General features: G+C 44.7%; 1 protein-coding gene across 5 annotated transcripts in view; it reads left to right on the forward strand.

The window, feature by feature from the left end:
• CACNA1B (calcium voltage-gated channel subunit alpha1 B) overlaps positions 1 to 25,419 on the forward strand; it is a 475,079-nt gene that overhangs the window by 156,645 nt on the left and 293,015 nt on the right. For all 5 annotated transcript variants that reach the window (XM_059715546.1, XM_059715542.1, XM_059715543.1 and 2 more), the window contains one exon: positions 22,131 to 22,222. In XM_059715546.1, the coding sequence (XP_059571529.1) occupies positions 22,131 to 22,222 (92 nt within the window). The remainder of the gene's footprint in view (positions 1 to 22,130; positions 22,223 to 25,419) is intronic.

Consider the following 25,419-nt stretch of genomic DNA (forward strand, 5'->3'; position numbering starts at 1 on the left):
CACCTCAAAAAAGTAGCCATCGTCTGGAATAATTCCTTCTTCACTGACACTTGCAGGGCTGGTAAGAATATTAGTAGGATATAAGAGACTCCGGGAAACATGATGCCTTAAGCCAATACTATCTCCCACCTATCTGGGCCTTCTTGGAATTTGTCCCACGTCACGGAGGAGGCTAGTTCTATATGAGGATGGAGCATTTAATATTCAAAAGATGGTGCTGCTTCCCAGCTAATCCTTCACAGACTGCCATAAACCACTTTAAACATTTGACTATTCTTTTGTCCATCCAAAGAACAGACTTTGCATACACTCATGGTTTTGGGACCTTTACCTATTGTATATAAGTGGTAGGAGTGCTAGGATAGATAGGGTGCTGGCTTTTTACCCCCTGTACCAGCGGGCTTCTAGATGTTATCACAGTGCAACGGTAACTAATCATTGTCATCCAGATCTTCCTTGCATCGATGAAATAATTTGAGAAAATACCTGAGCCAGATCTAAGAGCCGTAACTTTCTAAGATTCAGCCATTATCAACTACAGTTCCCAGAATGCACATACACAGTTGCTAACATGGCTGAATGATCTTAACACGAAAAAAGAAAGATTCACAGTTCCTTGTTCCATCATCAGCTGAATCAATTTTGACTTTCTCATGTCAGCAGCCTTGCTTGCAACAGTTTTAAAGCACAGCAAGGGTGGCTTTACAGTTATTGCCAACATCTATTCATTATATCAGATAAGGCCCTGAATTTATTTAACAGAAGCAGATGGAGGGAATACATAATATTTTAGACATCTTGGCAAGCTGTGTCTTTCTTAGAACAACATTACATATTTGCAGTAGTGGCTTTGGCAAAAAAAAAATCACCATCTGAGAACAAGAGAAAATATAATCTTTTGAGGGCTATTAAGGTGAGTGTTAAAGATGGGAGATCAGATTGGAATCAGTGTTGCCAACTCTTGCAATTTGATTATAAGTCTTATGACTTGTAGGTCTTCCTAGTGTTCACCATAAAGCCCCAGCTTCCCGATTCATGTAATTAGAAGAGAATTCCAGCCTTTGTTATAAAATGTACTACTAGATTTGCTTCTTGCTATTTACTAACCCTCAGGTTTTCAGAGCTGTGTGTGAAAATGTGACCCAAGTGCTTTCTGAAGGCTCAGTGAATAGAAGGCCACTAAACAGAATGTTTCTAAATATTATCTGTTTAAAAGTCATATAACTTTTAAGCCAATCTCACGGCTCTTGGGGTCCTGATTCATGGTTTTTAAAGGCTTGAAGTTGGCAGTGCTGAATCTCCGCATAAGAGGCTGCTTCTCCTGATGATGCAGGATAGAAAAATGATGGTTGTGCTTTGAGTCCTTTAAGTTGGCAGACTGGAACACAAGAGGCATTAGGAACATATGGGCCTGCCTGCTTGCTCAGTCCTTTTACTGGTCACAAAATCCCCTCTGGAATATAGTTATTCTCAGGAGGCCCTGTTGATATCAGCAGCTTGAGAATGGGAAGTAGAAAAGTTCTTGTCAGTCATCATTGGGAACAGAAAAAAAGTTTGCAGGTATGCTTCCACTACTACCTTCCATGCTTCTTTCCTGCACTCTGACAGCCCTTTCCTATGTGGGGTACTATCCTGGGGGAGGAGGCAAAATCTGGTTGGGGAAGGTAGGAAACATTGACAGGACAGGAGGTGGCTGAGGGTCCTGGTGATGGGCAGTAGAATGATTTGGTTCTTACTGGATATAAGACTCCAAGAGATGAACATCTGAAAATAGCCACCCTGATAAGCTCTAAAGAAAAGAACCCCAGTTCTTTTCTCCCCTCCTAAACAAGGTCATACTTTGTTCTCTTTACCTTTCTTCCACCCAAAAGTGTATCAAAAAGGGCTTCTGTAAATTCTCCATACAGTGGACTTCTTAGACACACCTTTCTTGCCATCTTACTAGGTTCAGGCATGACCCTGCTTACCAGGCTGAGCACTTCTTCATAGGAATCTGCCCAGGGTACATTCCCTGGATGAAGTTCCAAAGCAAGAAGAGATTTCTGTGAGCATCTGGTCTGACCTCCTGCATATGTAGGCTATAGCTTTTCTCCTTTCTCTGAATTAAAACGGATTTTTAGAACATCAGTTTCCACATTATTTTGCATAGCAGGTCACTGTCCACACTCAAAATACATTGGAGACCACCAGAAACTGTTTTATATTATCAAAAATGAAGGTGTGTGGGGTCTATTATCATCTGCAGACCACTTACCATGACCTCATTGACTATCAGGTACACAGACCATACTTTGGGAACCCCTGTTTGAGAAAGAGAGAGAACTAATTCTTGCTTTAAAGTTTTGCAGTGAATAGTAAGCACACCACCAGCCTGGGGGCATTTGTTAGAACATTTAACTGTCCTTGCTGCTGGGAAGTTGCATCTCAGCCATAGGACTGAATTTGTCTAACATGTATTGTGCTTTTGTCTGCAAAGCTATGAAGTCCCCACCTCCCAAAAACACTGGGGTTTCAGACTCAGACAGGCCTAGTGCTTGAGGCAAACACAGCTCCTCCGGATATTTGATCTATATAACTGTCATCTATGTCAGTCATATTGTTTAGCTTACTTTCTGCTGGTCACAATTTACAGGGTGCTCTCTGTAGTCATTGCAATAGTAATAGCAATAGCATGGAACAAAGGGAGAGAGGATGAATTTTCTCCATTCCCCCTTTTCATTCGGGAGCTCAGGGGCTGCATTTGTGGAACTTCAAGCACAGGCAAGTAGCATGTGATGAGCAATGGATGGAAGCAAGGGAAGAGGGGCAAAGGGGTCATTGGTGAAGCATGGTACTGTGACACCCTTCTGTAAAAAAATAACATAGCGACTTCCATTTCTCCTATCACTTCTCATCCTCCAAGGATGCCTGCAAATGCTTTACAAACTATAAACAAACTGCAGGGTGAGATTACCTCTTGTGTGGAACAAGACAACCATACAGCAGTGCACAGCTTCTGCCTGATATACAGTCCATATCCATAAGGACAGAAACAGAAGAATATTTTACAGTCAATTCTGCATGTTGGGAGGAAGAATACTAGGAGGTAGCCAGAGCACTGGGATTCATGTCCTTACTTTGCCAAAGAAGCATTTTGGGATTCCTAATCTGAAGGCTAGCACCTCTAACAACATGAAGCAAGTGCTTTCCTTGCTTGGACTCAAAGGGAATTTAATGAATAGTTAACCTGATTTTGTTCCTATGTTACCTACTGGTTTCTTGCAGGTCTCCCTTCCAAGAAGTGACTTGGCCCAACCTAGGTATGTGTTAGGTTGTGGTCTGATTTCATCAGATTTCATAAGCTACCATGTCTCAAGTGACAGGAGAATCTTCTACGTACTTATTTCAATTTATCATTTAACAGTATTGTACACCGAATACAAGAGCCAATAATAATATTCTTAAGATGAAGTTCACATTCTCATCCCCATGACTCTCCGTTGTATTGCTCAGCACTAGGCCATGCAAACAGCACTAGTCTGTTTCATAAGAAATCTGTTCCTCCATGAAAGACCACCTTAGCTGATTAGGATTTTGCTCCAGGTTGGGGAAGCATTAGATATTCTTCCCATGGGTTGGGGATAGTGACTGAGCTGTCTCTCAGTTATTGTAACGAAGTGTTAAAGGCATAGCTTCCCTGTGGGTGCTGGCTGTTTCACAATCCAAGAGTCCTACTTGGCTCTCCATTAGACTGGCAGATTAGAGCTCCCCGCTGGTCTTTTCTCTTGGAAAATCAACTGTATGTGACAGCTAGCGAGGCACGAGTTGCCCTCCCTGGGTACAGCATAGCCCTCCATGTGCTTCCACTGAGAGGATGACTGCAATGACAAGGCAGGCAGGAGGAGCTGTTGAATGACGTGCCTATGGCAGCAAGGCCCTCACAGTTCATTCTGTACTTGCTATATTTGTGCAGTGCAGGGGCACTATGCCAAGGTAGTCTGTGTGCAGGGGCGGACTGTGAAGGAGCTATTTCCAATGGAAGTCTAGTAGGAAGTGAAAATAGACAAATTAGTTGTAGCAAATTTGGCTTCTTTTTCTGCTTATGGTACAAACCAGGAACAGATCAGGGCCTGACATGTATGTATGCTTCATTTTGTTTCAACTCTGGAATGGCTGGGAATATTTGGAATTCCTGTCATGTACTTTGGCTCTGATTGCTCAGATCAATCACATGGTATTCTTTCTGTTACTTAATTGGCTGAGTGTCCGAATGCTTCAGAGTAGGAATGACAGTATTCTGCTTCTGCAAATCCTCACTCATGTATCTGTCCCAGTGAAGCTCGGTTGATTGAATGCTGGAGGAAAGCAAATGTAAAGGTGCCATGAATATTGTTAGCATAACTGAATTAAAAACCAATTACATGTATATTCTTGGCCTTTATTTTGCATTCTCTGCTCAGCTTGAGGCAAAGAATCAAGAATCTGTAAATGTAAATACCATATTGCAGCAGTGAGGGGAATGCATCCGTTACTTCATAATGGCAAAATAGTCTTCTTATTAATACTAATTATTTAATTTGTTATATTATACAGGGGCCTCTGTGGTGCATTAGGTTCACATTTATTAGGTGCCAGCTAACCATAGTGTAATGTGTGTAACACAAGGTAAAACCAGGGGGCAGTGTGCAGAGCTGTGATGTCTGTTAATTTAGACTGCAGCTCCCAGAAACCCCCATGGGCTGGGGGGCAAGGGTTTTGCCTTGAGGCTGTGATAAGGTGAAGAGAGAGCAGCGTGCATGTAGAACCTGGGCAGTCCTACGCAGAGGAGTTCGCAGTTGAGTTGGAGATCTCACTGGTTCAGTCAGTCAGGACTGAGAACTGAAGGAGCTGGACTCAGACATGGGGGCAGGTGCAATCTGCTGTTTGAGCACTTTGCGGACTAAATGCTTATGTAGGGACACCTCCAGATGTGTAGAGGAAATTAAGGTGCTGAATATATGATACCACAGTGTTGATATTACTTTACTATTTGCCTGTTCCCTCCTTTTGGCCCATTGTATTATGACCCCTAGGATTTTGTATATAAAAGTGGGAACTCCCCCTTGCTTCTTGTGCCAGTTTCTGGGGCTCCGTGGTTGGCACAATAGAAAAGAAAGAGGATCCTTGTCCCAAAGAATGTTCAATCTAAATGATTGTAAAGCCTTTTGGTGGCCTGTTCCCCAGGGTATCACATGCTGGGATAAGGGAACAGAAATAGTAGCTTGATGCCTTCTCCATGGTTTATCTCAAAAAGCAGATTTCTCTGGGAATAGGACCATTGTTTAGTGGACCTTTTGTCCAGTCAGGAAAAACTATTATCTGGAGCACAGTTCAGCAACAGTGAAGAAATCAGAAGAAGAATCCAGGAGGGAGCTCACTGTTACACATAGAGGAATAAGAGCATAATAAGTGGAGAGAAGAAGGAGAATGGATATATTTGGCTTGTTAGGAGGGAGATGGAATTATGTATGGGCAAAGCACAGGGCAGAGAGAGCTGTAAGTTAGATGATGATCGGTGGGGACTGCTCCTCTGCCATCCAGGCTAGGGACATCCAAAAAGTCTGAGCCTGAATTAATTCTGTCTTTGCAGGTTAGTCTAACCTGGCTAGGTTAATCAGTTTTGTAACCAGACAGACATCCCAGAAATGCAGGTACTTGCCTGCAGTGGCTAAGACTAGAAGCCAGGGGGTGCTAGAGCAGCCCTCCCTTCCCTTCCCTAGTACTGAGCTGAGGGGGGGAGGGGGCGTGGCCAGACCCTGGCAGGATGCTCTGATTAGCCCAGTAGGGAATTGATAACAGTGTTTATCACCCCTAACTCAGTCTTTATCACTCCATTAAGAAAACAACAGAGGGACATTACCAGCTACCTATTGATTCTTCCTGCTGATTCTACCTGTTGATTCAGCAGGGACCGTAGCCAGCATGTGGTCTTCTAGCTAATACACAGACATCTCTCTGCAAGGCAGAGGGGAGGGGGGAATTCCTGCCCAGCAGGGAATGTTGAGCGGGGAGGGAGGAAGCAGCTCGCAGTCTGTGCCAGAGCTGCAGCCAGGGAGCAGCCCTGCTGTGGAGCAGAGAGCCCTGCCCAGTCAAGGGAGTATGCCAGGATGCTTGGGGGAGTCTGATTTATCTTAAACCAGCAAGGGGTCTGGGACAGACATTGCATAAATTGGTTTGAGCCAGAGCAGTTAAGCCCATGAGCAACTGGTGCCTCCTGAGCCGTGGGGGGACTGGTCCCCCAGTGGCTGATAGCACTGACTGGGGGGGGGGGGAGAGGTCCCCCGCAGCCTATCGCACTGCTGGCACTCCCCCTCCCAGCTACTTGGATCACCTCTCCTGGCACCCCCACTCCTTGGCTGGTGCTCTCAGGGGGGGCCCCCTGCCCTCCTGCCTGTCACCTAAGTGGGGAATGCTGGCTGTCAGGGGGTGCTCCTGTGCTCTCAAGGAGTGCATGTGCACCCTTGTGCATCCCCTACACATCACCATTGGTTAAATCTGATGCTACTTTCAACCAGGTTTATCTCAAACTGGTTTCAGCCATTTTCAAACTGGTTTATGTGCACTGAACATCTCTTCTGTTACAGGTTTAAACCAGTTTCTGATCACTTAACCCGGTTTATGTGTAATGTCTGTCCCTAGCCCAAAAGACTAGGAGCTGGTCTCATTTTTTGAAAATAGAAAGAGTCAAATCATCCTGTGAACCAGTGCAGGGAAATGATGGCCAAAACAAATCCTCTGTAAAATGGAAATAGCTTTGGTAAGACATGGCTGTTATTTCCCTCCTCCATTTTCTCATTTTAGTTTTTACTTTCTCTTGTGATTTTATAAGGGTTTACTTTTTTGTGGTACTCTCTCATGAACCAGCTCCATCCCTACTTATTCTGTTCACTCTCTCTGCTGCTATGTGTCCCCTGTCCAATAGTCATCCTGCCAACCAACAGGAAACTAAATTACCTTTAGTTATCCTTCTGGTTTCTTTCTGGGATGAGGATGTGGAGTGTGTGCTGAAAAAGAAGCAACCACTACTGGCTGAGAGCAGAAATGATAACCCTATTAGATGTATGAAATACAAGTGCTAAGACCAGGCAAAATTTTCATGAAAATAATTTATATGCAGAAAAATAAACTGTTACCATATTTGCAGTTTTAGTTTGACTGGATGTATCTGCAAATGTAGGTTGAATTTGATTTTTAAAAGTTTTTCCCAGAAAAAAGAAAACCAAAAATAATTGTTGAGAGATGTCAGAATGTTCCAGTTAAACCTTTAAAAATGAACCATTTTGATTTATTTTTTTGAGGACAGGTTTTATTTAAAAAGGTAATGGGCTTTAATTTAAGTAGCTGGTCTTAATTTTAAATAAAAGGTAAAACAAAAAACCACCCCAAAACTAAATGTAAATGTAATATTTTGTTTGACTTAAGTAGGGGTGCACTGATAGAGATTTTTTGGGCTGATACCTCTAGCTGATTTTTAAGGAGGCATATTGGCCGATAACGATCTGATTTCTGATACAGCTGTGTACAGCTGGTAAGTCTGTTGTGGTGGACGGGGAGAGGGAGGGAAGAGCTGTGGGGGGTGGGGGGAAGATCAATGCCCCCTGTGGTCATGGAGGGGGAGGGGGAGGGGGCAGGGGCAAGTGCTGCCCAACTGGGTGGGGGGGGAGGCAGAGCTGTGGCCTGTTGGGTGGGGGGGGGGTGGCTCCCACCACTGCTTGCAGCCTGGGAGGCCACAGGTGGGGGGGTTGCCTCCAGATCTGCGTGGGGTGGGGTGGCATGGGGTGTGTAGGCTGCAGCTGTGGGCTGGAGCCGGGGCTGCGGCGGGCTGTTCTTGGTGGGGGCTGGGCTCAGGAAAGGGGCTATGGAGAGGGCTGCAGGCACCCTAAATTTTGCCGTAGCCCTGCTCCCAATGCTGCCAGAGCGCAACCCCAGCTCTTCCCGGCACGTGGGTGGAGGTCCGGCATTGAGCCAGGGCTGCACCAGGTGTGTGGCGGTGCTGGGAGTGGGGCTACAGCAAAATTTGGGGTGGCTGCAGCCCCCTCCATAGCCCCCTTCCCAAGCCCAGCCCCCAACGATAATAGCCCGGCGCAGCCCCAACTCCAGCCCACAGTTGCAGCCTGCCTGCCCCTCCCCCCCCCCGCGTGCAGATCCGGGGGCACACGCCACCCCCCCCACCCCGTGCCCTTCCAGGGTGCAAGCAGCAGTGGGAGTCGTCCCACCCGCAACAAGCTGTGGCTCCGTTCCGCACCCTGCTCTGCCCTGTCCCTGATGGGCAACACTTGCCCCTGCTCCTTTCCTCTCTCACTGCGGGGGGCATTACTCTTCCCCCCCCACACCCTTTCCTTCCCCCCTTCCCTTTCACCACACCAGATTTATCAGCTGTACGCAAGTTCTCCACGCTGCAGGGCTTGGCTCCTTGCTGCCTGCATGCTGCGCTGCGGCTGTGCACATGCATGAGCATTTATCGGCCAAATTATTGGCTGCATCGGACCCATTTCCGATGCAGCCAATTTTCTTTATATCGGTACTGATCCAATATCAGACTGATGTATCAGTGCACCTTTAATACTAAGAACTAAATCCGCTGCTATGTCTAATTCTGAGGTGGGAAGGCAGCTGTATCTCCATTTGTAGTGTTAATCTAGACCCAACAAACGGACCTAGACTGCTGTAGGAGCTGGACTGTTCTCAGTGGTGGCAGGTGACAGAACGAGGAGCAATGGTCTCAAGTTGCAGCAAGGGAAGCTTCGGTTAGGTGTTAGGAAAACCTTTCTCATTAGGAGGGTAGTGGAACAGGTTACCCAGAGAGGTTGTTGAATCTCCATCCTTGGAGGTTTTTAAAACCTGGCTAGACAAAGCCTTGGCTGGGAAGATCTAGTTGGGGATCGTCCTGCTTTGAGCAGGAGAGTGGATTACATGACCTCCTGAGGTCCTTTTCAGCCCTAATTTTCTATGATTCAAATCTAATGATACTCAAACTAGATGGGGAATGACCTAATTTCCCATGAGACCCAAATTGCAGAATGGTTTTATTTTCTCAATGCTTGGTTTTCTTGATGTGAACTCAGTGAAATATGGCTGGCACTTAAGTTTGTCTGCCAGCTTTCTTCATATTCATGAGAAGAGAGCACTCCGTGATACTTCAGGAGCTCCAAATATTAGTCCTGTCTTGTCTGGTATCAAGCAAGGAAAGATTATAACAAATACATCGTAGCACCAACACGTCCTTCTGGCTCCTAAGTAGCAGCTTTGCCCCTGGGTTTCCAGACATTGGGCATGTCTACATGAGATGCTTTACTGAGCAGTAGAGCTAATTATTGCATAAGAAGTGTCCATGTCTACACATGCAGGGAGTGGGAGCAGTCTGCTTCTAAGAGCAGCACATCTGCTCCTGCATCCTTGCACATGGAGATGCATGCCCGGGAGTGTTTACTCTTGAGTAGTTTGCTTGAGAGTAAACCACTCCCAGATCTTTTGCACATGTAGATGTGCCCACTGTGTAAAATTTCACCAATTGTGTTTAAAAATAGGATGTTTTATAGTTCTTATGGCTCTTGCTCCCATGGAGGGAATTTATGTATGTGGGTGTCTCCCCAAGAAATGAAGCCTAGTTCAGAAATTGTGTCTCAAGAAACTGGCTTTGGGTAGCTTCTCTGGGGGTATTCAACACAGATGTGGATCTGTTGTGTCTTTTCCTAAGATGCCAAAGCATTTTTTTCTTTTTTTTTCTGCACTGGAGTATAAAGAGGGGTTTGGGGGTAAATTTTGAAGTCAGCTATCCCAGTGTTGATGCCTCATGTTAATTTGCTAACATATGTAGCCAGGGATTCAAAAACTTGCCGACCCAGAATGTGTAAGATGTGTAAGAATTCAAAGGAAATGGGTTGCCGGTGAACAGGAAGCAGAGTAGCTCCTTCCCCAGATTGTTGCTGTCCCTAAGTGGTGACTCTTTTGACTCTCTGTACCTCTTCTTTTCTCCACTTTTGTCTATATAGTTTGTAAGGTCTTTAGGGTAGGGACTGTCTCTTATCATATGTACAGCCCCTAGCACCATGGGACCCTTAACTCAGCTGAGACATCTAGGCACTGATGTAAGGCAGTCATAGTGCTAAGCAGTGATAACTGCTTCATTATTGCAGACCGGTGGTTTGAGTGGCGAGAGTCGGCTTCAAGGATGTGGTAGCACAGATTTTTTTCATCTGGTTTTGCAGGCTCAGTTGTTAGGCTAGAAAGCATTGAGGAAATGTTTTGAGTCCAATGTGTAACGTTATTGTTATGCTTGGAAGGAGGAAGAAGGAGGAGGTAGAGAAGTAATGTGCAGTAATCTGTTTGGTTGCTCAGATTCCTTTATGTCATTCATCACATGGGGATAGAAAGAGCTGGCAAACTAAGTGCTTGCATGTCAAAGGGTTACAGAGGACAACAGATAGGGAGGTCTGTAATATGGAGTGATGGAACCAATAGGTGAAGCTAGTGATGCTATAAATTTTACAGCCATGATCAGCCCTCTATATCTATTTGTCTGCCTGGGTTTGGTGTCAACTGTGTCCCTTCTGCAGCCAAGATGAAACCCATATACCGTGAAATCAAATTGACTAGAAAGGGCATCTTTCCAGTGTCTACAGTCAGTGCGCTCATGCAGATTTGTGATGCAGCTGGGAGAACAAGAACAGAAGGAAGAGCCAACCTGACAGTGATGCCATCAGAGTTCAGAAACAAAGCAGCCTTGCAGGGCTGAGCAAAGCTGCTGCCAACATCTGACAGTTCCATTCAAGAGCCCATGTCCTGGCTGGTCACCTCTGCTGAACTGCCTTCAGATCAGTTTTCAGGTCCCAAGTGCTGAAATTAGTTTCACCTCATTAAGAGCCTATTTGCTCACATCACCATCTCTTCTTCTCTCACAGTTTGTGACAGTGGTGGATGACTCAGCAGTCTCATTTTAAAAAACTAAGCCTGGAATAAGAGGGGTTAAATATATTTTTATTTATACGTGCTTTGACTGGAATGATGTAAGTCCTGGGCATGATGCTGGAGCACCGTAGATGGAAGCTTGGAAATTTCATACATAGGGCACTGCAAAAAGCACGGCTGGTTTGACGGGCAAGCGTGGTGGTTCAGATGCTTCTAATTCTGGAGTAGTTGGGATTGTTGCAAATCAGCAAGACAGAAGGCCTGATTTTGCTGCTACTTATGAGGTCATTAGAAGTAACTCCACTGAAGCCGTTGGGATTATACACACCCAGCGTTGCATTAAATAAAATCAAGATATTGTGTAATAAGTTAGCACAGTATCTGAACACAAGGGGGTTCAAATTATTGTCATTAGTCCTTCTTTTTTGTGAGGATCATTTTGGATACTGTGAAAAGTTTGTTTTCCTGTTTTCTTTTTTTCTGGATATAGGCCTGTCTCTTCTCTAATTTTTTTCTGTATGCATAATAGTGAAGGCATGTTCCGAGCTGGGACAAGGGGGCAAGCTTACTGTTTTTCAGTAAGACAATTTTTCCAAGCATAGGGGACAGCATGGGATAAAATGGGAAAGCGCTTGTGGGTGATGACAGATTCTGGCATGAAGTGTAAATAGATATAATGAACAGAGCGCAAACTACTTGTGGTCTGGAGATGCATCTTTAAGCTAGTCAGCAAATATTTATGAAGAAATAATACACCTGACAGAAGTTGGAATGGCTCACAAATGAGTCACAGACCAACAAGATGGCCTGCATATGCCAAACATACTTTTTAGCTGCCTCTAGTTAGAAGCCACTCAGATTTTGCACTGGTTTCAGTCATAATCTAGGAGTTGTAGGTCACAGCATTTAGTTGTCTAGTACATATGGATTCAAAACTTGGTTTAGCTGCTCACTTATTATGTTACTTTGGGCACAACAGTCAGTTCTTGAGGCAGATTTGCTGCTTGGCAACTGAACATCAGTTTTTGGGTGAGGTCCTTAAAAGAAGGATTTTCCTGCATGTCATTTGTGCCCACCTTTGTTCCAGGACTGGTACACATAGGGCGTATCTACACATCGCCATACAGTGACATTGCTCCAGCACTGTGCTTTAGTACAAAAAATCATTGACTAGATATAAACATTGGATTTATGGCACATTATAACCTGCCTGCCAGCTAATAACCCCACACCTGCATTTTATGTATTGGTTTCTGTTTTACCCAGGAGAGCACACAAAACACCAACAGACTCACCCTATTCCTGCAGAAGGGTGTTTGTGCACAAAAGCTTCTAAAGAACATTTTTTTTCAACTATTTAGTTGATCTAATAAAAGATATCACATCTAACCAAAAAACCTTGTCTGCATTAAGAGTACCTAAAACTCATGCCAGCGTTTTCTCCTTCAATGAGAAGCTGCCCAGTACAGTACCACTCAGCATGGGAAAAGCATTATTCATTATTAATATTCCTTATTTTCAATGGTTTCAGCTGCAGTTCCCCAGAATCTCCTTACCACACTCCTCCAAGCACATATTGAATTGGCTGAACTTTTTACAACTCTAGTTCTCGTCTGGAGATCTCTCTTGGCCACTTCCACTGTAACTTTCTCGTTATCATCAGTGCCCCAGGAGATCTGACTGATTAAAACATGCTATATCATCTGTAGTCTAATATTTCTCTAACTGGTTCTGTCTGATTATTCTCTGTTGAAGTAGGACTTAGGGTATCATTGTCCCTTTTTAGGCACCCACAGAAAACCCATTATCTAGGATCATTCATTTCTTGTTCTTAACTCAGAAAGTCTGCCATGTTCGTGCTCCCCCTTTTCCTCCTCTGCTTGCCTCTAGAGAGATAGAAGAAAGCCTTTGTCATCTGTCCCCAGGAGATCCTATGGAAAAGATAAATTAAATCTGCTAACGGGCTGTAAATACAAGACGATTGCAAGATAGGAACAGTTCTGAGGAGCAAGGTTAGCTTTGCTTCAACCCTTTAAGCTTCTGGATTGAGAGATCTGGGCTCTGTTTGAATGAATTCTGATGCATTTTCTTGTAACTGTCTTTGATCAGCATTTCAGTAGGAAGCTATGAAATCTGTGGCATTAGGTGACATATTCTTACTGAGTGAGCACAATTAAAATAGTGTCCTCATGAACAAACAGCGGTTGATCTCTGATTATTTACCTTGGGCTTTTCTTTGCCTGATTTTTATGCCCATGACAAATAAGCTTTTTTATCTTATTCAAGGTTCCATTAGAACAGAACATGTTGAATATTTATCATAAGTGTGCTCTTGTTCTTTGGGAAAAGAAAATATAGGCAGAAAGCACATTACTGAAGGAGAAAGTATGGGGAGTTTTGTTTAACCAACCTATACTACAACAAGGTGACACAATGCAACACTATTGGGTGGTGGCACAATAATTTACAATAATGTATCTTTGGTTGTGTGGGTTAAAAAATACCTTGGTTTACTGGAGAGAAGTATTTAGTCTTTCAGGTCTGCTCATGCTGCACAAATAGACGCTGGAACTCATTGCAACAAAATGCTACTGTAGCTGAGAGTTCAGCAGAATTTCAAAAGAGATTAGACATTTAGGCGAATCTTAAGAGTAGCTAGGATTGACAGAGTAAATAAAACTGAACAAGGGTTTTAGAAGAGATTCAAATCTTCAAGCTTCAGGTCATAAGCCAGCCTTTGATTACTGAGAGGGAAGGGTCTCATAATTCTGCTTCTGAAACAGCAGGGTATTGTTCATTGTTGCAGACAGGATATTGAACTAGATGGACAGATGCTACAAAATTCAAAAGGCTTTTCTTGAATTGGGCAGGTCTTGATCTATGTAAGTAGTTCAAAAGGACTAGGTTCAGACATTCAGAAAGCCTGAAGTGGAATCGATCTAAGTTACACAGCTTTCTGTAAGTGGCGTAGGTTAGATCGGCAGTGAACAGAGCACACTTTTGTGGGGGAGCAGGAATCGTAGACCAGGTTCTGCCATTTTTAAACCAGTGCCAAACTTCTGTCCTGTTATGGGTGTAGACCAGTTTCTGATCACTTATACTAGTCAAAGTGTAATGTCTGTACCTGGCCAAAGTGCTCTAACACTCCGCAGAAGCTGAGAAATGTGCTGCATAGTATGAGAGTATGCCTCACAATAATACAAGGTTTTCCTTGGGGTGAAGAATGCTGGTATTGTTTCAGCCTGACTAAACTCTAGATCCCTTATCCTTAATCATGTGCACTTGAGCGAAAGCTCCTCCTGAGAGAGTGCTTTCACAGTCCCACTAGTTTTCCTGTCCTCGAGAGAGTCCTCCATCAAAACCATGGAAGTCAAAAACTAATATTTTTTAGGTAAAAGCAAACAGGAAGAAAATCCACAAAACCTACAAACTTTTCAGACTTCCTTATATCTTATCAAGAAACACTGGAGGGTACAGATTCAATTTTATTTTCTTCTTTGCTGGGTCAGCTGTTAAAAACAAGTTTTCCTCTATTTTTATGTTTTACCATCAGTTTGCTTCTCCAGCTCTGGCTGTTCAGTTACTTGTTCTTTGTTCTCAATTGTTATGTGAGCAGACAGGAAAGCTTCCGCAGGATTTTCAAGTCACACTTGTCATCTCGCTCCTTTGATCTTTCCCTTTCCCTCCATTTTTATTAATCATTTCCTCCTTGTTCCAGCATTGCTCATGATGGGCTCTGAGAGCTTTCAGCTGGAGTGCAGGGGGAATGGGAAAAAATAAAAAAAGAAACATGGCACTTCTGTGCATTTTATAAAGTTAATTACTGTCTTCCTTCATTAGGGGATCCACGTAAAACTGCAGAACAGTGTAGTGACAGGAATTGTCCATAGAAATGCTGTCAGTTATCATGAATTTATGTGGGATAAATGGCATTGTTATGGCTCTGGGAAGGCTCCCGTGTCTGGACACTCACCAGAACATTTTAGGCCCTACAAACTGGGTCTCTGGGTCTTTAAGCCTCTTTTGCTCCTTTGTCTAGGCTGCAGCGCCAGCTTTCTCCCTGGCCTCTCTGGAAGTTTTGATCTCTGAGTCTAGACCCTCTGCATACCAGAAATGGGATCTCAGAGCCTAGTGGTCCAGATCCCCAGAACCAATTTTGATCCTTGAGACAACCTCATAGCTAAGTCCTTTTCCAGAGTTTCCCTTTTGGTGTACTCTGGGATGACAGTTCATGTCTCCCAGGATGCGTGCTTCTGGAAGCAAACAGACACAAGCTTTATATAGTCTTCCATAACCAGTCACTTTGTACTTTTACTAGCACAAGAAATATATAAGGACCTAGAGAAAAGAAAACAATAAAGCATCTGTTTGTCTTTGTTTCCTCATTGCTCTAAATTGTTCTCTGCAGCATAGGCAGCAGCACCACTCTCAAGCCTCGAGGTGAATGTGGAGGGAGGCTTCACTGCCTCATTTCCAGGATTGCCACGTGCATGTGTGCGGAGTGCTTGAGAGCAGTGTTCCTGGAAGTGCTGCAGAAGATATACTCTAAAGCAGGACTCAGCAACCCCCAGCACGCGTGCCGAGCATGGCATGCAAGGTCATTTTGCTCGGCACACCACCGCCAGCTCAGGCTCTAAGCAGCTGCTGCCAGCCACGGAGCCCAGGTTGCTCCCAGCAGGCTGCAAGCCCTGCTGCAAGCAGACTGGGCTCCTTGGGCTGGCTGCAGCAAGGAGGCTGCAAATACTGCTCCGGGCTCTGGCATGTCAGCACTCTGGCACCTTCCAAGGTAGACATTGTGGTTTTTTCAGCGCTCCGGCCAAAAAAAGGTTGCCTACCTGTGCTCTAAAGTGTCCCAGATATGCTTCCCCCAGTTTATGACTTCTTTGCTACCAAACCCCCAATGTTCCTTTCTATGACCCCAATCTTTCTTTGTCTCTGAGCATCCCTCTGCATTCCTCCCTTGAGTCACCTGAGCTCTTTGCTTTAGCAGCCTGTCTCTGCTCTCCTGGTAAAGGGTTTCCCAGTTCCTTATCTCAGCCCCCTGTGGAGAAACTGGAGAAAAGTGACTTCATGCTCTTACTCTTTGGATTTTCCCTGGTAAAATTTGTTCAGGTAGAGAACCTTGTCTGCCTTTAGGTGCCGATGGTCTTTAATGATCATGATAGGGGAGAGGCACCAACAGTGCTAACTCTTCAATGGAAGGACCATGAGGCTATACATAGCAGAAGACAAGCCATAGGTCATAAGGATACAGACAGTTCTTACTGTCCAATTGAAATACATGTTTCAGGTTGACCAAATTGTCTAGAGCATTATCCCAGAATACCGTGAAAAGTGCCTTCCAGAAATTGTATTATCCTACACTAAGGAAGGACAAATGGCATTAACAACATGGGGGAGATGAATCACCGGGATCCTTGACTAGAGTGGCTGAGAGAGAGAGGGATACCATAAATCAGGGTTTGGTTTTGTTTTTTGTTAACTTCAAACCTCTTAAGAACTGGAATGAAGAGCTGCCTCTGAGCGGCAAGACAGTCAACACTGCCACCAGGGCACTTATCAGTACCATGGGACTAATTGTCTTTCTTGCATTCACTCCTGTGTTTTCTTCAACAAGTTTGGAGGCAGAACTATGGGAGTACAAGGGCTCCTCCTCTCAGCCTGTTCCACATAGCAAAGGGCCGGGTTACTGACAACACAAATCTATCTCGAAGCCACTAGAGACCAATCATACCTTCATCAGGAACATCCGAGGTGAACATTTAAGATTAAGTTTCAGTTTGAAGTGTGTGCTGCTCCCAAGCTGCAAAGGTTTTATAAATGAGCAATTAAATTGTGGTAGGGGCTTGTGGGGGAGAGAGAGAAAAAATGTTGGCATAAGCATAGAAGTTTTAAATTAGATGCCTCTGAAGTTCTTAGTTTAAATTCTCTTCAGTAGCTTATTTCCCAGCTACAGTAATACATACTTTTCTTATTCTTTTTTGATTGCTACATGAATCTGTTACTGATGAAAATGTAGGGCTAATAATACTGAGCAGAGCCAGGTTTAGTATAGATAAATGCTTTATTTCCTAGCCTAGCTTTCTTCATTCAGCCACTGCTACATCTCTTCTGGACTATTTTTCAGCTTTGAAGCTTACATATATGCTCACATTTTAGCCCCTCATATTTAGCCCCTCCTGATATTTGCATCCAGGGCTCCCTACACATCTATGCTAACATACAGTAGCTCTTCCTTTTTCTACACTTTTATTAGACCAACTAAAATAGTTGGAAAAATTCTTCTTTGCAAGCTTTCGGGTATAAATATCCATCCTTTGTCAGGCTGAGGAAGCACCGGCAGTTGGTCTGTGCAGATGCTTCCTCAGCCTGACAAAGGGTATTTATATCCAAAAGCTTGCAAAGAAGAATTTTTCCAACTATTTGAGTTGGTTGAATAGAAGATATCCGATTTAGGCAGACAAGGGTCTTTGGGTATGTCCTTAGACCAGCAAGGCCACAACCTATACCCTTGTTCTGCACTTTGCACACAAAGCTGTTTTAGGCAGGGGTGTGACTCTTATCAATATAGCTTTGCTGGCAAAAGCCCTAGTTTAGATGCAGTCATAAGTGTCCTTAGCTGCATGTGCACTAGGATATACCTAAAATTGTTTCTAGATCAGACAGAGCCTAAGTCCTTTGATGTCCTTTGCTGTTGTTACCATGGGATCTTTTATAGCAGGGGTGGCTAACCTGAGGCATGGGTGCCACACGTGGCATGGGCAGTAGGCCTGTGCAAAGCGGCTAGTATTCACTTCGGATTCGGCTGATTTGGAGGACAGTGATTCGATTTGGTGATTCGAATCACTGTCCTGATTCGAATCAGCTGAATCAGCCAGGCCGGGCCAATCCCTGCCCCTCTCCCAGCAATGGCTGCCTCGCCCACCCCAGCTCCCAGCACTTGGCTCAGCAGGTGACCTAGCTCAGCAGGTGCTGCTGGGCGGGGGGCAATCCCCACTGCCCCACGCTGCATGAGCCCCCGACCGCCCCCCCCAGCCTCCCAATGGATGCCCCACATGGGCCAGCTCCAGCCCTTTAAGAAAAAAAAAACCCTGAAAAAACCCTGGGACTCACTGCTCCTGCTGGCGGGGGGTGATCTCTGCTGCCCTGCACCACATGGGGGGCTTTGCACGAGCCCCCGAAGCCCCAAGGCTGCACTAGGAGTGTTGAGTCTGGGGCTTTTCTCGGCTTTTTTCTTAAAGGGCTAGAGCCCTGGCAGGCGGGGCAGCTGTCAGGGGGCTAAGGGGGGGGGCGAGTGGGCTTACGCAGAGTCCCCCATGAAGCGTGGCGCAGTGGGGATCGCCCCCTCACCTGGCAGCACCCAGTGAGCACCAGGGCTTTTTTAAAAAGTACCAAGCTGGGGTGGGCGAGAGCAGCCATGGGGGTGCTGGGAGAGTGGGGGAGGGGGTCGGGGGCTGGCAGGGGTCCCCCCATGGCCCCCTTGCCCCTGCTCCTAGTATTTAACAGTAGTGCTGTGCGAGGCTTCGGACAGAGCTTCGGATCCGGAGAAGCTTCCGATGCTTCGGGGTCGAAGCAGCACATCCAGGTTGAAGCACTGCGTTGCTTGGCTTCCCAAAGAGCTTTGGAGCTGCCTTGGAGATCTGGCCATAGGGTATAATGGGGAAACAATACAATATCTATAACTTTGTTGTTTTTTGTTTGATTTGGATGAAATTTCAGAGGTGGTGGACTCTGCAGAGAGGATAAAGCCTGCCAAGTTTCAAGAAGATTGGTGCAGGGGTTTGGGGGGGAACAGCAACCCAAATTATTGAAAGCAAAACTTCTGTCACTTCTGTGTGTTACAGCACAGGGGGGTCAAAACTTCAGGGGTGGTAGCTCATACTGAGGCCACAAAGCCTGACATGTTTCAAGAAGATCGGTGCAGGGGTTTGGGGGAAACTGCCCTGCAAGCTGCGGACAAGCAAAACTGGTGCCACGGGTGCTGTGGGACTGACTGTGTCTGGCGTGGGGCGGGGAGGGGAGACACTACTGCAGGCCTGGCTGCTGAGCTGCTGTGTTCCCAGTTACCAATCAATCACTCATGATTCACTCAGGGACCAGCTCAATACACAGGACCCAGCTACTACCTAACGACTTAACGAGCATCAATTAGCACCTACAAAACCAGGCTAAGGAGAGGAAAGAATCAATACAGACAATCAACTGCCCCAGGACAGGCACAGTCTTGGCACAAGTTTTGCCTGTCAGCAGCTGGGGGTGCAGGGCCCTAGAGCCCCCCTGCACCCATCTCCTCCACAGCTGGCAGGCGTCGCGGCCGCAGCAGGGGCCACCATCCCTGCAGCTGTCACCGTGCTGCGCCTTAACACACGCAGTGTCACCCATGGCACGAGTTTTGCTTGTCCGCAGCTTGAGGGGCAGTTCCTCCCAAACCCCTGCACTGATCTTCTTGAAACTTGGCAGGTTTCATGTGCTCAGCAGAGGCTGCCATCTTTGCAAGTTTCATCCAAATCAGACAAAAACCAACAAAGTTATAGGTATTTCATTCATTTCCCATTATACCCTATGGCTGGATCTCTGAGGCGGCTTCGGAGCCACTTTGGATGGATCGAGGCGGAAACCTGGTCCGGATCAGATTGCAACCATCTGAAGCGGCTGGATCCGAAGCCTGAATCGGATCGCTGCCGGCTCGCACAGGCCTATTTACCAGCTCGGAGTGGCTGCAGCTCCCTGCTGCAGCCACTGGGGAACGTCCATATCATCAAATCTCTCCAAATCTTTTCCAAAGATTCGGAAAGCTTTGAATTGATTCGGACCTTTAAATTGGTCCCCTGATTTGATTTGGATTCAGAGATTCAGCCACTAAATTGAGCCGAATCTCCTCCAAATCGAATCACCACCCAAAGCTTCCCACAGCTGCAGGTGGCAGGTTGAGGAGGGAACAGGCAGCTCAGTGGCAGATAGGGTACCAAGCAGAAAGCAGAGCAAATCAAGTGGGAATCACAGGGCAGGGAGCAGAAAGCAGAGCAGCAGCTTTCTTAGGGAGTACAGAGCTGAGTTCAGAAAAGCAGCAGATCAAGTAAAGGAAGGGGATTGGAATGGCACTTGGGAGAAGTGCAGGGCTAATTTGTGGCATGCATGCCAAAACTATTTATTGGCTTTCACTGTTTTCCAGCTTTTCCCTGACTGAAAGCCCATCCACTATACGTTATTACAACCCCTGGATTTGCCAACGCATTTTAATGCTGATTTGCAACACCCTCTGCTGTTCTACGTGTTGCTGTTTATTTGTATTTAGTTCTTGGGATTGAGTATAAACTTTGCTGTGTTACGTAGTGGGCAAGTGTCTAGGAATGAACTAGAATGGGCCTCTCTCAACAGAATCACAGATGAGAAGTTTAGAAAAAGCATCTTATTTTGAAGGGTTCAATGCTTTGGTCAAACAAGACACTTATGGTGTTTATAGAGGTGCTCCAGGAGGTGGGAGTCACTTTAATTAGCTAATTAAAGTGCCTGGAGCATCATGTGTATCAGCATCCCCACGCTGAAAAATGGTGTCAAGACACTTTGAACTCAAGCTCATTGAACGAGCTTTAGTTTAAAGCACCTTACCACCATTTTTCAGTGCAGGGACGCTGATACATGTGATGCTGGAGCGTGGTAATTACAATTAATCGAGTGTGCTCAGCACATTGGAACAGTCTCCCTGCGTGTGTATAGGAGACCTTATAGTGCCTTTGCATGTTTAAACTTAATTTAGCTCAGCATATAGGCAGTTGCACTGGCCACCTGTCTTTGTGGCCAAGACGTCTTTACTCTAATTGTTGAGTTTATCTTTCCTGAGGCAAGATTTGAACTCATCTTTCCAGTGCCCAACTATAGCATGTTAGCATATACAGCTATCTTGTCATTTTTCATGGCATTCTGCACTAATGTCTTGTGGAGCTCCTGCCTTCCTTTGTGTCACTGTTAGACCCCTGCTCTGCATAATGCTAAGGCATTCTGCTCTATTGACTTTTGCAATATCGTGTGCATTAGAAGCAGACAGCGATGGAGATGATGGCTGGACAGGCAGGAGGAGGTGGTGGCTTATAAGGGCTACATCACTGCAACATCAGTTCTTACGGACTTCATTGACAAGCCTGGTTCTTCAGCACCTTCCATTTTCTCCTGTTAAATTGGTCTCAGAACAAACCCATAAAAAATTAATGGAGATTGTTGACTCTAAATTGAGTGATCAATAGGGAGCCAGCGAGGGGCTTTCACTTTGTGACTGGTTGACTTGGTTAATTTGTGTTAAAGGGGAACTTTCTGAGGTCTTACTTTGAAGCATCAAAGGAAGAGCTGCAGTAATTATTGTTGCTTAATAGATAAAAGCTTACAGGGGGTCTGTGTAGGGATATTGTGTTTCTAAGTTTGATGGCAGAGGGGATCCTTGCTCAGGGAAGGTTATATTCAGGATGCTTTTTAGAACCAGTGGCATATTTTTTTTTTCTTTTCCTGAACTCTGGATAGTCAGAAATGATGAAGACTTTTCTGTGTATGAGACCTTTTACTATCTAAGAATTGTGCCTACCTCCACAGATGGAAGCCATTTTCTTCTTGCAGTTATTGCAGGTTGTTACTGAGAAAAGGCTCACAGTCATTCTCTCTGAAAGAGATGTATTGTTTTCCTTGCTCTAAAGTAAGATGTTTTGGTCTGAACTTAGATTTACACGTATTCATAGCAGAAACCTTACTCCTCAGCATTGCTGTGTACCTAAACAAGTGTTTCACTAGTGCGTGCTCTTGCTTTATTAGGAGATAATTCCCAGGGATAAGAGGGGTATGTCTTCCTTTCACCCTCACCTCACTAGGAAATGACATATGGTTCTGCATCTGTTTGGAGCACACTGTTCTCGACTGCATGGAAACAGGATTGCTCTTCTCTGTGTCATAGGCTCCATATATCAAACAGATAGTGGAGATTCCCCTTTAGTTTGAGTAGTTGGGGTCTGTGACTCTGATGCAGTGTGTGTTCACTGAACACTTTTACAAAGAACACCATATGCAATGTCATGGCAATTATAGAGTGTGAGACCAGTCTGAATTTGTAATAACTGTTCATTTATTCATATTGTAACTCAGTCTCTCTTTCTGTCTCTCTTCCTCCCCTTCATCTCCCTGCTCCCCCCCCCCCCCCCCCCCCCCACACTTATTTTAAACAGAATTCTAGCCACTGCTGGGACTGATTTTGACCTACGGACCCTGCGAGCTGTCCGAGTATTAAGACCACTGAAGCTTGTGTCAGGAATCCCAAGTGAGTGTAACATGTGTCACTGCAACATTATCTTCATTGTCACGTTGGCTCCATGGCTTTTGTGGCACTGCATATTTGGTGCTATCACTGTTGAACGATGTATTCGTCCCCCTGCTTCTTGTCACTGGGATGCCCTTGCTTTGCATCTTTGGGGCTTCATTCTCTATTGACTCATGTCTTGTTGTCAGTGGGCACATCTACACATTCAGTAACACTCCGTAGTTACTGTGCATTGTTTAGCACTTGTATAATCGTGTACTAAATCAATGGACAGTAACTGGTATTACTGTGCAGTAGTACCGGCACACACCTTTTTAGTGAAGCTGCTGCTCAGTAGCCTAATAATACTGTGCAGTAATCTATTAGCAGTAATCTATTATCTGTTTCTGCTGTGATGTGCCACTGTGCAGTATTATTAGGCTACTGCACATTTAGCACCTCATCTAGACACACCCAGTTAGAGCCAAAGAGAGTGCCAAGTGCTACCAGTTTGGAGTGGGTCTTCATATGTGTGGTGGTAGGAAGTTATCCCCTGGAATTCTTTGCCTTGGAACTTAACCTGTTGACAAAGGAGCAATGATTTTCTGGATGCCAAGTTTGTTAACCTATAGGCTCCTTAGGGCTAGACTTACCAAGGGAGATCCTTAGTTTGATCCAAAGGGAGCTATGATGATTTACATCAGTTAAAAATCTAGTTTGTCTCATTGTTTAGGCTTGCAAGTAAAAAGCAGGTTAAAGCAAAGCCCAGGGAAGGCACAATCAAAAGATAGAGCATGCACAATCAACCTTTCTTCATGAGCAACTCCATATTTCATGTGTGTTAGTCTGAAGTACCCAGATGTTCTGATATTGGGTTACACAGCAGTACTTTGCAGGAGGCCAAATAGCAATCTTTCTTTATTTGTTGGTTAGCAAAAGATCTCCAGAATGGCAGATTAAATGTCTAAATGTAGAACGAAAGCAGTTTCAGTCCAACATGAAACAGTGAGAAGAAAGCATGTTTCCTTTTTAAATGAGATGCTCTTCTATGAAGTTTAGCCGTTCACTTGGATTAACTCATTATTAGCAGTGCAGCCCCTTCTATTCTCAGGCAGCTGGCTGGAGTCTCTGCTGTGTAATTTATGGCTGCTTGAACTCCAGAATCCAAGGGATTTTATAGATCTGATGATTAGTTTTTTCACCTCTGAATATTCAAGATAGCTGCATCCTTTAAGGAAGCAGGGATTATGTCTGCATTTCCCATTCAGAAGGCAGCTCAGAGCTGGGCTTGGGAAAGGATGGCATTTATTTATAAACATGTATTTGTAATTAATAAGTCCTAAGGGAATGCCCTGTTAAGTACTGACAGTGTTCCTGTCTGCAAAACACAATTTAAACAAACAAGACAGAGAAGGCATGAGAGGGAAAATTTAAAGCTTAAGTGAATTGCCAAAGGTCACCTAGTAGGTCAGTGGCAAAATGCTCTGCAGTGGACCCGGAAGTGGACCGTAAGTGCTTCTGGTCCACTTCCGGGTCTGCCACCAAGTGTGGTGGGGACGCCCTGTGCTCCCGTGGGACACTTCATCCACCCCAGCATCTCAGCATTCACAAGCTGCGCCTGGTACCTTGACGTACATAGAAAAATACATATAAAGCTGTGTCTATGGTTGAATTGATTAAACTCTCCAAATTGAATTGCAGGCTTCCAATTCAATTCGGAGAGATTCATGGGTCTCCTGATTCAATTCAGATTCGGAGATTCAGCCGCCGAATCAGACTTAATCTCCTCTGAATTGAATCAGTGACCAAAGCTTTGCACAGCCCTAATAAACAGTAGAGTCCACTCTTCAGGAATCTGAATCTGGAAACTTTCACTATCATGAAACTTGCATGAACACCCACAAAAAATAAAAATAAGTAAAATAACCATGACACCCAATACCCCTAAGGAAGGCAAGGTCACAAATATGCACACTTCCTACAGGAGAATTCACCCTCCTCTACAAATTAGACATCTCCATGTAGAGAACTCAGCACAAGGTTGTGCGCCATGTGAGTCCAATATAAGCTTTAATGGGAATAAAGTGGCACATAAACCTTACAAGTTGCCCTTTGCACAGGGTGAATTTCATCATGCTGTAACCAAAATCCAACATATTCCATTTAACATTGTAAGGTGTCACTCACTTTTCAAGACTGATTACGTGGGGGAGGTGGAATTTCCCACTGTGATGATATTTCTGGTATAAAGAGACTGTCAGATTTCCCTCCATGTGTATTTGTGCCTTTTGGCAAGCTATATTTAAACAAATGTTTGTGAACATCTTCAAACCAGAGAGCGTATCCTTTCTGCTAGAATCAAACTTTGGTCAGCATCCTAACTGTATAATAGGGTGGCACTGTAGATTAAAAGCATAGCATAGTTCTGCTAGACATTTTAAATGCTGCTACGGAATCTAAGAGCTTTATGACTATGCCCTCCACCCTCAATATGAATGACTTAGTCATTTACAAATGTGCTGCACGCTTTTCTAATATTCTCTCCACCTATCTCTTTTATTTTCAAAATAGATAAAAGTTCTCCAGTGCTCATCTGTTTTGACCTCAGTTACATTTTACAAGGGAGTGGCACAATGACATTCTTTTATTCCTAGCATGGGCCCCATAGCCAAGATAGCTTTAAGCACTTGGTTATCACTACATTGTTTTTGTTATGCATGCCTGCATAAATTTATCTGAGACCTCTACCCCTTGAGCTTCTCTTATCTCACATATTTTAATTGAAACTGAATTTTAGTGCTGGTGAAAAGACTTAGATTGACAGCCCTGGAGATGGGTGTTTGCTGTTTACCCACAAGTTGGGTACAGCATGGATAATGGCACTGCTGCCCTTCTGTATGTCAGTTCACCAATGGGTCAAACTCTTGCCCTGCAATAAAGTCAGAGGATTAGCTTTCTGTCTGTGAAGCATTCCATTCTTGGCCTTTCTGGGAAATGAGAGTCACAAATTAGTTGTGGTTGTAGGAGATACCTTTTTGTATTTGCGCACATTCTCTGGTGATTGGCTTGGCACCATCAACACACTTCATATATACTGCTGAAAAATCTTTAGGATTGATTTTGCTCCTGTTGAAGTCAGTGGAATCCAGATCAGATTTTTAATCTCTGCTGGGTCTGAAGGAGTTCAGAATCACTGACTTGGAAGAAAGAGGCATTGT

Source organism: Alligator mississippiensis, chromosome 12 (genome assembly GCF_030867095.1).
Source record: "Alligator mississippiensis isolate rAllMis1 chromosome 12, rAllMis1, whole genome shotgun sequence".
NCBI classification, from domain to species: domain Eukaryota; kingdom Metazoa; phylum Chordata; order Crocodylia; family Alligatoridae; genus Alligator; species Alligator mississippiensis.